This window comes from Mustela lutreola, chromosome X (assembly GCF_030435805.1).
Source record: "Mustela lutreola isolate mMusLut2 chromosome X, mMusLut2.pri, whole genome shotgun sequence".
Lineage (NCBI taxonomy): Eukaryota > Metazoa > Chordata > Mammalia > Carnivora > Mustelidae > Mustela > Mustela lutreola.
Window position 1 is genome coordinate 31,600,280 of NC_081308.1, and position 15,028 is coordinate 31,615,307.

At 38.9% G+C, this 15,028-nt stretch overlaps 1 protein-coding gene across 1 annotated transcript in view; it reads left to right on the forward strand.

Moving 5' to 3' along the window:
* The window catches only part of CFAP47 (cilia and flagella associated protein 47), a 546,720-nt gene that overhangs the window by 27,175 nt on the left and 504,517 nt on the right, over nucleotides 1–15,028 (forward strand). Inside the window, exons 7-8 of the mRNA XM_059157736.1 lie at nucleotides 876–1,003; nucleotides 5,010–5,245. Coding sequence (XP_059013719.1) covers nucleotides 876–1,003; nucleotides 5,010–5,245 — 364 coding nt within the window. The remainder of the gene's footprint in view (nucleotides 1–875; nucleotides 1,004–5,009; nucleotides 5,246–15,028) is intronic.

Genomic DNA, 15,028 nt, shown 5'->3' on the forward strand with positions numbered 1-15,028 from the left:
AATTGCCTCATGAATCATATTATCCCACAGGCAATTTTTTGGTCAATGTATAAGATTCTGTTTAACACATGATTTCTGAAATTCTAAATATTCTTGTTCATGGTAGCATGTAAGCTTTTTCTGATGGTCTAGCACAAACTCATAGGTATGATTATGATTGGAAGCCTTAAATATATTTTCAACATGCTACTTGCATTCCTGTGTAATATTTCACATCAATTTTTTTTTAATGTGTAACTGAGTATCCACTGCTAAAAAAGCTGACCTGTAGGCAAGCAAGTAAAATCCATCAATCTACAGGTCTAGAGATAACTCATCTCTGATGTTGTTCCTTCTTCCCTTTTCCCATCTTCCCTTTCCTTTTCTCCTTTGACAAGATTTGGCTATTGTCAAATCTTATTCTCCAAATTGCTTGTTCTCCTCTAAGAATATAATGAATGGGGGTAGCAATATGTGCTTAGTCTACAGGAGGTGACAGATATGGAACATAGGTTTGCAGTTACACCCAGAGGTAAAAAGGACTATTGGAGAGAATTGAACAGAGCCCTTAACTAGCAATGAACTTGGCCTGGAAAGAAAATCTTTACATAGAAAGTAACAGTGGAGTTGGACCTTGACAACTTAGTATTTTTAAATTACTTTTGTCTTGCAAATGTTGTCATGAACCCATTTTTCTGAATCTTTACATTTTGTGGCCTTCTTTTGGCAAGTCTCTTTATCTAGGCAATAATTTTGGAAAATGGTTCACAATTATATTTTTATTCCTGAACTTTCATCTGTTCACGTAGATTTAAGGATTGGGTTGATTCCTATTGAGAGGTAATAGAGTATATCATCTTTGCTTTCAAAATAATTGATTGTAATTTTTTTTACAGGCTAATGATTGATGGTAAGAAGAATAATGATCCTTCACATAGGCAGGACTATGCTCTCTTTTTGAGATTTGAGTCTGTGGGAAGTAAAGATGGATTTTTGAGGGATGATAACAGTAAAACCATGAAAAGTAAGTATGAAATAAACATGAGCATCAAATGTACAGCCATTTAAATTATTTAAAAGTTTGGGGATCATATTTGTAGAGGCAATTTAATAAATGTGTATAATTACTGAATAGAACAAAAATGCAAACATTCAAGAGACTTTAAAAATGTCTTTTGTGGCATGTTAAGAAAGAAGTCAACCCACAGGATCATTTACATAAAAATTTTACAAGTTAGAATTTAGGTGACTTCATTATTTTTAAATGACAGTAGATAAACATGATGATCTAGAATTAAAGAATGAAAAAAGAAAATAAAAAACCAATCTGTCTTCTTTTCCCTTTTAAGCCTATGTTTTCTCTTAGAGATTAATATGGAAACAAACCAACCTATTTCATCTCTACCAGACCTTTAGCTCTTAGAATCTTCATATGATAACAGTCAAAGGACAAGACCTAGAACTGGAGCCCTAGTAAAAAGGGTATAATATCCTCTTACAGGGTGTTGACAAGGACAATATGCCTCGCAGGCCACGTGTCAAGACACACTGCTTTTTAATATTCTCAGATAGTATTAGATGGGTTATAGTGAGGAAAAATGGAACAAGACATGGAGTTCAGCTTAGCCAGACAGATCAAAGAGAAAATAAAGATAGAGACGGGTGAGGACTGGATTTGGAAAGATGGGACATGGCAAGTCAAGGGTCAAAAAGATTTGTGTATCAGGATGAGTGATACCATTGAGCAGGCTTGCACCCTTTCCCTAGGACAGAAAATGAGTGCTCTGCTACTATTTGTATTACGGTTTGTGATTTGAGCTCTGTGTGCCAGTCTTAGACAGAAGATTTGTTTGAGTCTTGCAAGTTAATCTGCTTTTGAATGGCCAGAGAAGGAGATGGTAGGTTTGCCTTAAAGGTAATTTAAAGTCCAGGGTTGGCTAGCAAGAGCCTCAGTGAAGAAATGCACAAAACTATAGTTTATAGTTCCTACCTTCTCTCTAGTGTCTCCAAAACTTCACGTTTATGTTATTGCCCAGCTTATATTCCTCTGTCCATTATTTTAATGACCCTTTTCCATGTACACTTGTTTCTTGGCCCATATCCCATAGTGACTGAGTGGTAAACCTCTAATCTGATTAAATTCAACTCTTAGCCTACCCTGGGTATGCAACTAGGAAGCTAATTGTGCTGGGTAAAAGCACAAAACCATTTTTTTTTTAAATTTCACTTTTTCACTTTTTAATCTATTATTTCACTTTTTAATCTGTAATCACTAACCCCAAGTGGGTCCTTTAAGATGGTTGACATTTCTACTGCATTCCTCCTTTCCTTCACTTTCTCACAGTATGAGATCAGTATCACACACCTTACCTTCCCTCACCTCAAACCTCCAAGACTTCCTCTTTCATCTTCACTCTAAACTTGTAAATATATTAAGTGACCTAGCATACATTTCCACTTGGATACCTATTAGGCATTTCAAACTTAACATGTCCAGAAAAACCCTCCTGGTTTCCCCATAACCTGTCTTTCCTGTCTCAAGAAATGGCAATTCTATCACTTCTGTTGCTCAGGCTCAAGACCTTAGCTTCACCATTTATCATGTGTTCAATTTCCCATTTTATATCCAGTCCATCAGCAAATTTTGTTGAATCTCCTCTTAAAACTATAGGTTAAATCTGACCCTTTCTCACCCTTCTTTTACTACTCTTACTTAGCCATATTTGGTTTCTTAGGGTTTTTGGAACGTGCCAAGGAAATTATTACCTTAGAATCTTTGTATTTGCTCTTCTTGCTCTTCTGTTTGGAATACACTTTTCCTGGATTTTCACATGATTTTCTTCCCAAGTTCCCATATATATATATATGTGTGTGTGTGTATATATATATATATTTTTAAAGATTTTATTTATTTATTTGACAGAGAGAGAGAGAGAGAGAGAGATTACAAGTAGGCAGAGAGACACACAGAGAGGGGGAAGCAGGCTCCCAGCTGAGCAGAGAGCATGATCCCAGGACCCTGAGATCATGACCCAGGCCAGAGGCAGAGGCTTAATCCACTGAGCCACCCAGGCGCCCCCTGAGTTTCTTCATATTTTTGCTCAAAATTTTCCCAATCAAGAGAAATCTTTTTGGACTTTCCTACATGAAAGAACAGTTCCAAGATATTGTGTACTGTCTTACCCTTGTAGGAGAGGAAAAATAATTTTCCCTCTACCTCTCTAGGTTCTTGGTTGAGACCTCCCTTAAAAGACAACTTAAGAAGTGGGGGCACCTGGGTGTCTCAGTCGGTTAAGTGTCTGCCTTCGGCTCAGGTCATGATTCCAGAGTCCTAGGATCCAGCCCCACGTCAGACTCGCTGCTCAATGGAAAGCCTGCTTCTTCCTCTCCCTGCTTTCTTTCTCGCTCTCTCTCTCTCACGTATGAAAAAAATTAAAAAAAAAAAAAAAGAAAGAAAAGAAAAGAAAAGACAGATTAAGAGGGAAAACAAAGCAAACAAGTTTAATAACATGTATACCTCCTCTATACATGGGAGAGACCCAGGAAAACTGAGTAACTCCCCAAGTGGCTGGAAACTTCACTTTAAATACCATCTCCAGCTACAGACAAAAGATACTGGGGTGTGGCAGCAAGTTATGGGAGGTTTTCAGTTCATAGTAGGGGAGGGTATGGTTGTGATGAAGACTTAAGTATCTGCCTTCTTTGATGAGAGTTTCCTCCTGGTAGTTTTCCAGAGCTTTTCCTGTGTCTGCTGTTACATAACAATAGTCTGCTTAAAATGATTCTTATGCCAGGTGTAAGGGCCTACTTTGTCAGTATTGGCTTCATCCCTATAGAATAACCATCCCCGATATATAGGTAGTGAACTTAGATTGAACCTGCCCCTTCCCCCAAGAAGAAAGCACTTAGAACCAGTGAAATACCACCAGCTGGTGAAATACGGCCAAATAGCCCCAATAACAGAGCACAGATACCAGGACATGTCAGGCTGACCAGAGATAATGGAGTCCAGATACAAGGACGTGTCTGGCCAGATGGAAACGTCCAATCAAGGGAAAGCGCACATATTACCTCCCTACCTGCCAAGGACGTGTCTGGCCACGTGGAAATGTCCAATTAAGGGAGAGTGCACGTATTACCCGCCAAGGAGCATGAGCCTTGCCTATCAGGCACCAGACAAAGGCGCCGATTCTAGCCAAGGTCATAGGCTGAGTTTAATGACTATCATGGGGTAAAGTGTAATCTAAATGGCTGCTCTTACGAAACCTAGCGTAATTATGTGATGTTTTCTGTGCGTTACATTCTCATTGGCCAGACTCAACTATGTGGCTTTTACTCTATAAAAACTGGCCTATGAGAATAGAAAGTCATCACTTTCCTTTGTGAAAGGTGACCCCGAACGTTTGGTTCTGGTTTTTGGTGCTGGCGCGAAATAAAGCCCTGCTTAACTTTCGCTTTGTATCGGTCTGGTCCTTTTGTCCACGGACCCTTTCACCAGGGATGCCTGGGTGGCTCAGTCCATTAAGTGTCCACCTTCAGCTCAGGTCATGATCCCAGGGTCCTAGGATTGAGTCCCCGCATCCTTCTCCCTCTGCCTGCCACTCCCCTCTGTTTGTGCTCTCTCTCTCTCTAACAAATAAATAAATAAAATCTTAAAAAAAAAAAATCCTTATGCCAAAGAGGCATATGTTCGGGTGACAAATTGTGCTCCCCTTCACCCAACATTACTTTTCCCCATAGCACTTATCCTGTCTGAAATGCTATATATTTCCTTATTTTATTGTCAGCATCACCTCCCTAGAATATAAAGTCCATGAGAGCAGGAACAGTGTTTATTTTATTCACTGCTATATCCCCACAGCCTAGAAGAGTATGTGGCATAGAGAAGGCACTTAATAATTTTGTTGAATGAAGATTGAATGAGCTACCCATGTCTCATCAGTTCTTTCAGATGACACTATTTGGACTGAGCAAATAATACGCTGGATTCCCAACACTTTTATGTTAAAGAGCTATTATTGCTTTTACAGGTGATCGATTTCAGAAAGTGGAATTAGCACTGACAGGCACAGGACTTCCCATCTTACTACAGTTTGATCCAGGAAAGGTCCTTAATTTTGCACCATGTTTCATGGGTGAACATTCAGAGCTTCTGTGTATTATGCAAAATCGATCCAACTCACTTCCTGTGATGTACCGCTTTCAAAAAACTGCACATTTTAAAATTGATCCTGAAAGGGGCAAGATTGATGAAGGATGCATCCAGGTAAGATAATTATTTGATGCTTTCACATGCTTCAAATATTTTAAAATTTGCTAAAATGACATGCAGAGGATTAAAAACTTCATTTTATTCCACCGATATTATAAATTTTATCTCTTCTGTGGCCTTGTGAATGCTTCAGTGTTGGCACTTACACAGTATCTGTAATTATTTGTTAAGTGCCTTTCATGTGCCAGGAAAAGCATTTGACACTGAAGGGAATGTAAAGAAGGACAAAACATAGTTATTGCTGCCAAGGATTTTTGGGGGTGGGGGGGCTCAGAGAGTATTTATTTATTATTGCTCCAGGAGGCAGGACTCTAAATTTAACTATCTAACATGGAGCCTTAGCCCTCCCTGTCTTGAGTGGGTGCAGGAATAGGTCCTAAAGGCTTTGTCTAGGACAGTGGCACCCAGCAACCAGAGGAGGAATGCCCCTGAGCCAGTAGTTGCCCATAACTGCAAAAAGTGAAAAGGAGGTGGGAACCAGGCACTTGACCCAGCCTCAGAGATGCTGAAGGAAGTGCAAGATGCTTTGGGACTCACACCTAGACTGAAGATTGGCCAAGCTGAGATATACACATGTGGGACAAGCGGAAGTCCGGTGCCCCATGTTACTGTAGTGCCTGTAGTGCCCCATGCTACAGTTAACCCATGACAGAAGGGAGGGGGTTGGCAGTTTGGCCTCTGAGGGGTCCAGGCCTGACCCTCCTGTGAGGTGAGGTGGTATGGGGGAAAACTGCCACCATAGTCTTAACTACTTGCTGAGGGGTGAGTTTCTCAGCCTTTTGCCTAAGGGCATGCCCTTTACCCCCCAACTCTTAGTGGCTGATGGAAGGGCATCCTGCAGCCATGGTCGCGGGCAATATGTGTCCCGGGCACAGTGAGCTGTGGCGGGTGTAGGGTACGCTTGCAGCAGGAGTTTTGTCGTCATCAGACCAGCAGATAGGGTTAGCAGGTGTCTGAGTGTAAGGACAATGGGTCCTGGCACAGGCTCGGGTCTCAGCACGGGTGCTTGTGGTCCTGGAGTGACTCCACTGGTACATTAGTGACATATCCTGCCACAGAAGCCCCACCTCGCTCAGTCACTGGGCGGGACGGGAGGAGGAGGGGGTGGTTCCGCGTGGGTGGTGCTGGTGGCTAAGAAGGGCGGGACTGGGATGCAGGTGGCACCGCGCAGCTCCTTGCTGCGGCTGCGCCTGCGCCTGCTGTAGACTCACTTCCGCTTCCTCCTGGAGCCCGGCTGGCAGCGTGTAGACTGCGGAGGCTGCTTGGTAGTGATGGCAGCCATGCTGGATACAACCTGCGTCACCCTCTAGCTTGGCCTAGGGCAACTGGTTCCTGGTCTGCCTCTGCAGACAGCGATGCCTACTTTCCTCCAATGCTCCGCCCAGTAAGAATTTTTTTTATGTACTAAGGAAATGTAAAACATACGTACCAACAGCTATGGTTTAAGAAGAATGCAAAATGTGTTGAAAGAGATCTCTAAGAAGGTGATAGTGAAACCCAGAGGACTGTTTTTACTTCCAGCCAGGTAGCTAGGTCTGCCTATGATAGTAACGTGAGCCAGACCTTGAAGGTTGAGCAGAATTTTCAAATTTGAAACTAGTTGTTCTTAACTGGCCTACGCCTCCAACTGCTGGTGTGCAGCAGGCAAGTTGAAGTCTGAGGAATGCCTGTGAGTCCCAGGCCATCTTCTGTCTTTCTTACTACTCACATAACTCTTGTCCTTGTCCTCTAAAACAGGGTTGGCTGACTATGCTGCACAGGCTAAATCTGGCCTGCTGCCTGTTTTTTTTAAAGTAAACTACTGTTGGAATGTAGCTTCTCTTATTGTCTGTTGTCTATGGCTGTGTTTATGCTACAAAGGCAAAGTTGAATAGTTGTGAGAGAGCTGAGTTGATTAAAAATAAGATAGTTAAAGGGACACCTGAGTGGCTCAGTCAGTTAAGTGTCTGCCTTTGGCTCAGGTCATGATCCTGGAATCCGAGGATCGAGTCCCACCTGGGGCTCCCCACTCAGCTTCTTCCTCTGACCCTTCCCCCTCTCATGCTCTCTCTCTCAAATAAATAAATACATTCTTTAAGAAAAAAAAAAAAAAGAAGAGTTATTTTATGAGATGCCTGGGTGGCTCATTCATTAAATATATGCCTTTGGCTCAGGTCATGATCCCAGGGCCCTGGGATCAAGCCCCATGTTGGGCTCTCTGCCCAGCAGGAAGCCTGCTTTTCCCTCTCCTACTCCCCCTGCTTGTGTTCCTTCTGTTGCTGTGTTTCTCTCTGTCAAATAAACAATAAAAATCTTTAAAAAAAAAAAAAAGATAGTTATTTTACCAGAAAAACTGGATTTACTTGAGAATAGCAGAGAACTGTAATTCGGGACGAACAAGCTATGGCAAAAATCATAGGCTTGTCCAGCAACCAAAGTGAGGAACGTTATTTCCGGAGAAGGAGAAAGAAGTTGGGAGTGGTTATTTTGAAGGAAAACCCACTGAAGAAGAGCAGGAGTTCAGGGTGATGCCTGTTTGTTGTTGACTGGGTGCTGGGGTGGTCGATTTCTTACAGGAGATGCAGTGTACATATTTTCTGGTTGGGACCTGTATCAGATGATTCTTTCCAAACCACATTTCTTCTTGTAATTGAAGTCTACTGGCAGGGCGTGAGAGCTCCTCCTTCTGGCCTCCCCTTTCCATTTTAGTGAGGTTTCCCTTTATTAATTTTTACAGTTATATGGCCCATAAAGCCCAAAATATTTAATGTCTGGCCATTTACAGAAAAAGTTAGGAGCCTTGCTCTAAACAGTAGCAAGCGTGAATGCTTTCAGTTTCACCTCAGTTTCTTATGTTACCATCTTTTCTTCACGGCATTGTGATATGGCTCATAAAGTTATTGATGGAAGCCTTCTCCCAGTTGGAATCAGGAACTATTGTACACATGTTTAAATGCATACAGCTCATATTTATAACTCTTCCTGCTTCATTAGAATGACTCACTTCCGTCCCCCCAAATTTGGATAGATTTAATCAGTCTTTATAGAATAACAACTGATGTTAACTACATTATGGAAAACGTGTGCTTTTTAACTGCTTCCTAGACTTTCTTTAGTTCAGTCCTCTTAAATCTACCAACTCAGTTTATTTTCTCCAGTGACATGGACCTCTTTCAAAATGTGTCTGATAACTAAGTTCCAAGTGTCATTTTCAACCCTCTGTGTTTCTGAGTTTTTCAAGCACTAATAACTTTCAGATTAATAAAAAGTAAATGTGGGAAGTGTGTGGGGTTTGCTGGAGACCTGTGGCTTACACAGGCTGGTCAAATCGTTTGTTAGAAGTGACATATTACTTGGAAGTGAGATGAGATTGTTCTTTTTAGTACTAGCTTACTGAGCTAGAATTCTCATATGATAAAATTCACACCTTCCAAGAGTATAATTCAGTACTATTTAGTATATTCACAGAATTGTGGAACCATTAGCACTTATTCTACAACATTCTCATCACCCCAGGCAGAAGCTCTGCGTCCATGAGCAGTCACTCCCTCTTCTTATTCCTCAGCCTGTGGCAGCCACTAATCTCTTTTCTATGTCTAAATTTCCCTGTCCTTGACATTACATATAAATATAATCATAAAATATGAGGACTCTGTGATTGGTTTCTTTGATTCAGCATTATATTTCCAAGTTGAGTCAGTGTTGGAAGAATGTGTCACTACCTCATTGCTTTTCATGGCCAGATTGTATTTCATTGTATGGATAGCCTACCTTTTGTTTATCCATTCATGGGTTGATGGGCATTTGAGTTGTTTCCATCTTTTGGCTCCTATGAATAATGATGCTATAGTTATATTGTTATCACATTGTTACAATGTCCTTTTAATGGTGAGGACACTTAAGATCTATCATCTTATCAAATTTCAAGTGTACGATATAGTATTGTTAACTATGGTCACCATTTCCAGAAGTTACTCATTTTGGAGAACTGAAACTTTGTGCCCTTTGACTAACATCTTCCTATTTCCTGTTCCTTCCCACCCTTAGCAACCACCTTCTACTCTTCTGTTTATTTAGCTGTTTTAGATTCTGCATGTAGGTAAGATAATGCAATATTTCTCTTTCTGTGTCTGACTTATTTCACTTAATATAACATTCTCTAAGTACATCATGTTGTCACAGATGTCAAGAATTCCTTCTTTCTTAAGGCTGAATAAAATTGTTATTCTTCTGCATGTGGATATCCAATTTCTCCAGCACAATTTATTAAAGAGGCTGTCTTTTTTCTACTGTGTGTTTCTTGGCGTTCTTACTGCAGTCTAGTTGATTATAAAGGCACAGATTTATTTGTGGGCTCTCTATTCTGTTCATATGTTTATATATCTTTTTTATGCCGATACCTCCCTGTTTTGGTAACTGTAGTTTTGTATTATAGTTTGAAATTGGGAAATGGGATGCCTCCAGCTTTGTTCTTTTTGCTCAAAATTGCATGGGTCTTTTGTGTTTAAATTAGGAACAAAAAGAGTAAAATACTTAGGAATAAACTTAGCCAAAGAGGCAAAAGACTTAAACACTGAAAATTGTGAAACATTGATGAAGGGAATTAAAGAAGGCACAAATAAAGAGAAAACCATCCTGTGTTCATGGTTAGGGAGAATTAATATTTTTAAATGTCTGTACTACCCAAAGTGATCTACTGGTTTATTACAATCCTTATCAAAATCCCAGTGGTGCTCTTTAAGAAACAGAAAAAAAATCTAGAAATTCATATGGACATGTTTTCAGTACTCTTCGGTATACACCAAAGAGTAGAATTGTTGAATCATGTGATAACTCTGTTTAACCTTTTGAGAAACTATCATACTGTTGTCCAAAGATATTGCACTATTTCATAAGTCTTACCAGCAATGAATATGTGTTTTTTTTTAAATTTTTTATTTTTTATAAACATATATTTTTATCCCCAGGGGTATGAATATGTGTTTTAATGTTCTAATACCTCCACACCTTTGCCCATATTTATTAATTTTCTTCTTTTTGATTATACCTATCCCAGTGGGTACAAAGTGGCTTCTCCATGCAGTTTTCATTTACATTTCCCCAGTGAATATTGATGTTGAATGCCCTTCCATATGCTTACTGTACATTGGTATATGTTGGTTAGAGAAGTGTTTATTCATGTGTACTGTAGGCAGAATAATGACCACCTAAAAGTGTCCTTATCCTTATCCTAATCTCTGGAATTTGTGAATATGTGATGTTTCATGGCAATGGAGAATTTAGGTTTTAACTGGAAGTAATGTTGATAATCATTTGACCTTAAAATGGTGAGATTAACCTGGATTATCTGTGTGGGCCCAATATAATCACAGGGGTACTTAAACATAAAATTAGGAGGCAGAAAAATTGTCAGTGTCAGAGTGATATGATGTGAAAAATATTTGCATGTCTGTTACTGGCTTTGATAATGGAAGGGGAGGGTAATGAGCCAAAGGACCACGATGGCCTCTGGAAAGTAGGAAAAGATAAGTAAATAGATTCTCAAAAGGAAAAAAAAAAGGAAATAGATTCTCCACTAAACACCAGAAATGAACGTCGTGCTGCTGAAATCTTGGTTTTGGTTCATTGAGATTGGAGTCGGACTTCTGACTTACGGAAGTAGAAGAAACTGAGCTGTTGTAGCCCACAGAGTTGTTCGTAATTTGTTATTGTAAAAATAGGAAACTAATACAATATTCGTTACCCATTTTTAATTGGGATATTTATCCTTTTGTTGTTGAATTGCAAAAGTTCTTTATGTATTCTAGATACAAGTCCTTTATCAGATATGTGACTTACAAATATTTTCTCCCCTTCTGTGGGTTGTTTTCTCATTTTCTTTTTCTGTCCTTTGAAATGAAAAAGTTTTAAACTTTTGATTAAGTCCAATGTATCTTTTTCTCCCCTTTTGTCACTTATACTTTTAGTATCATGTCTTAGTAGTTATACAATATCCAAGGTCATTAAGATTTGTTCCTGTTTTCCTCTAGGAAATTTAGCTTATACATTTAAAATATATTATCCATTTTGAGATTTATCATGTTATTTAGACGTCCAGATTCGTTCTTTTACATATAGATGTCCAATTATCTTGGAATCTAGGCATACTTATTGACAAAATACTTGATTATATATATATTTTAAAGATTTTATTTATTTATTTGACAGAGAGAAATCACAAGTAGATGGAGAGGCAGGCAGAGAGAGAGAGAGGGAAGCAGGCTCCCTGCTGAGCAGAGAGCCCAATGTGGGACTCGATCCCAGGACCCCGAGATCATGACCTGAGCCAAAGGCAGTGGCTTAATCCACTGAGCCACCCAGGCGCCCCCAAAATACTTGATTATAAATGTAAGATTTTATGTACTCAATTCTTTTTTATTTATCTGTGTTTATCCTTGTGCCAGTATCACAGTGTACTGATTAGTGTTGTAGTAATTTTTGAAATTGGGAAATGTCAGTCCTTCAGATTTGATCTTTTTAAGGAAATTTTTGACCAATTTGAGACCCTTGAAAATTTGTATGAGTTTTAGAATTAGCTTACTAAGTTATATAAAAACAAAAACAACAAAACACCCCAGCCGCTGGGATTTTGATAGGAATTGTGTTGAAACTATAAATCTGTTTGTGTTTCTATCTTAATATTAAATCTTGCAATTTATGAAAATTGGATAGCTTCCCATTTATTTTTGTCTTTTAAAATTTCTTTCAGTAGTGGGGTGCCTAGGCAGCTCAGTGGGTTAAAGCCTCTGCCTTCGGCTCAGGTCATGATCTCAGGGTCCTGGAATCAAACCCTGTATCAGGCTCTCTGCTCCGCAGGAGCTTGCTTCCCTCTCACTCTCTGCCTACCTCTCTGCCAACTTGTGATCTCTGTCTGACAAATAAATAAATAAAATCTAAAAAAAAAAACCAAACCAGTTTCTTTCTGTGATGATTAGTAGTTTGCAGTATACATGTCTTGCCATTCTTCTAAAAATATATTCCTAATAGTCTATTCTTTTTGTTGTTGTGTAAATGAGATTGTATTCTTAAATTAATTTTTGTATCATTTGCTGCTAGTATATAGAAATGCATTTTTTTATATATTGACCTTGTATCCTGTAATCTTAAAATCATTTATTCTGATGATTTTCAGTGGGTTCTTTGGGATATAAGATTAATGTTATCTGTGGGGCGCCTGGTGGCTCAGTGGGTTAAGCAGCTGCCTTCGGCTCAGGTCATGATCTCAGGGTCCTGGGATCGAATCCCGCATTGGGCTCTCTGCTCAGCAGGGAACCTGCTTCTCTCTCTCTCTCTCTCTCTCTCTCTCTCTCCCTGCCTCTCCATCTGCTTGTGATATCTCACTGTCAAATAAATAAATAAAATCTTAAAAAAAAAGATTAATGTTATCTATGAATAGAGACCATTTTATACCTTCCTTTCCAATTTGGATGCATTGCAACCAAATGATGCATTTCATCATTGCCTTGCCTAGAACCTCTACTATGGTATTAAATAGATGTGATGAGAGTATGTTTTTCTTCTTCCTAATCTAAGTTTCATCATTAAGTATGATGTTAGTTGTAGGTGTTTCATAGATTGCATTTATAAACATGGGGAAGTTCTCTTCTACTTCAAGTGTTTTAGGTGTTTTTACTGTGAAAATGTATTTTCTCATGTACTTTTTCTGTGTCTATTACAGTGGTAATATGTTTTTTGCCCTTTATTGAGATGGGGTATTACCTTGAGTGATATTCTTTTTTTTTAATATTTTATTTATTTATTTGACAGAGATCACAAGCAAGCAGAGAGGCAGGCAGAGAGAGAGGAGAAAGCAGGCTCCCCGCTGAGCAGAGAGCCTGTTGTGGGGCTCGGTCCCAAGACCCCGGGATCATGACCTGAGCCAAAGGCAGAGGCTCTAACCCACTGAGCCACCCAGGCGCCCCTTGAGTGATATTCTGATGTTAAACCTGGGATAATTCCCTGATGTACAGAGTGAAAATCCTTTGTACATATTTCTGGGTTCAGTTTGATAATATTTAGTTGAGGAATTTTGCATATATATTCATTAGGAACATTGGCCCATAGTTTTCTTTTCTTAAACATCTTTGGATTTGACCGAGTAAAGCTGCTGTTATATAGTAAGTTGGAAAGTGTTTTTTTCAGTTTTTGGAATAGTTTATGAAGGGCTGGTGCTAATTCTTCTTTAAATGTTTGATTAAAAAAAAGGTTTGATAAGATTCACCATCAAAGCCATCATGTTCTGGGCTTTTCATTATCAGAAGGTTTTGATTTCTAATCAATCTCTTATTAACCCAGGGCTATTCAGATTTTTTATTTCTTCTAGAAAAATTTTAGAAGTTTGCAACTGTCTAAGAATATGTCCATATCATCTAGGTTATCTAATTTGTGGTCATATACCTGTTCATCCTATTACCTCATACTTTGTTTTGTGTATGTATGTCAATTTTTGGTTTTCTGTTTATGGAAATCGACTACTTTGTTCACATGCATTTTATTTAAATAGTTTTTTTCTTTATTACATTTTTAAATTTTGATTCCAGTATAGTTAGTGTACAGTGTTATATTAGTTTCAGATATACAATGCATTGATTCAGCATTTCTATACACTATTCAGTGCTCATCATGATAAGTGCACTCCTTACTTCCCATCACCTGTTTCACTCACCCCGCTGCCCTCCTCCCCTCTGGTTACCATCGGTTTGTTCTCTATAGTTAAATGTCTGTTTCTTCATTTGTCTCTCTCTTTTTCCCTTTGCTCACTTGTTTCTTAAATTCCATAAGTAAAATCTTGTGATATTTGTCTTTCTCTAACTGACGTATTTTGCTGAGCATTATACTCTCTGACTGACTTATTTTGCTGAGCATTATACTCTCTAGCTCCATCCATGTTGTTGCAAATGGTAAGATTTCATTCTTTTTAATGTCTCAGTAATATTCCAGTGTGTGTGTGTATGGCATGTATATATACATGGTGTGTGTGTGTGTGTGTTTATCCATTCACATATTGATGGACACTTGGACTGCTTCCATAATTTGGCTATAATGAATAATACTGCAATAAACATAGAAGTGTATATATCCTTTTGAATTGGTGTTTTTGTATTTTCTGGGTAAATATCCAGTAGTGCCATTACTGGATCACAGGGAGGGTAGTTCTATTTTTAACTTTCTTTAAAAAAAAATTATTTTTGTTTAGTTGACAGAGAGATTGAGAGCAAGAGAGAATGCATAGTCGGGGGAGTGGTGGGCAGAGGGAAAGGGAGAAGCAGGCTCCCAGCTGAATAAGGAGCATGATGTGGGGCTTGATTCCAGGACTCTGGGATCAGGACCTGAGCTGAAGGCAACTGCTTATTCAACTGAGCCACTCAGGTGCCCCTAAATTTACTTTAATCACAGCTTTTGCTGTATTTCATTAGTTTTGGTATGTTGTGTTATAGTTTTCCTTCATCTCAGGGTATTCTCTAATTTTCCGTGAGGTTTCTTTGACCCATTGGTTACTTAGAAGTATATTGTTTAATTTATACACATTTGTGAGTTTTCCATATTTCCTTCTCTTTTTTTTTTAACAATTTCTATACTTTATTGATAGTCTCTATTTTGTGAGATGTTTTCTTTCTTTCTTTATTTCTTTTTTTATTTTTAGATTTTTATGTAACACACTGAGAGTGTTCACAAGTAGGCAGAGGGGCAGGCAGAGAGAGAGGGGGAAGTAGGCTCCCCACCGAGCGGAGAGCCTAATGACCTGAGCTGAAGGCAGAG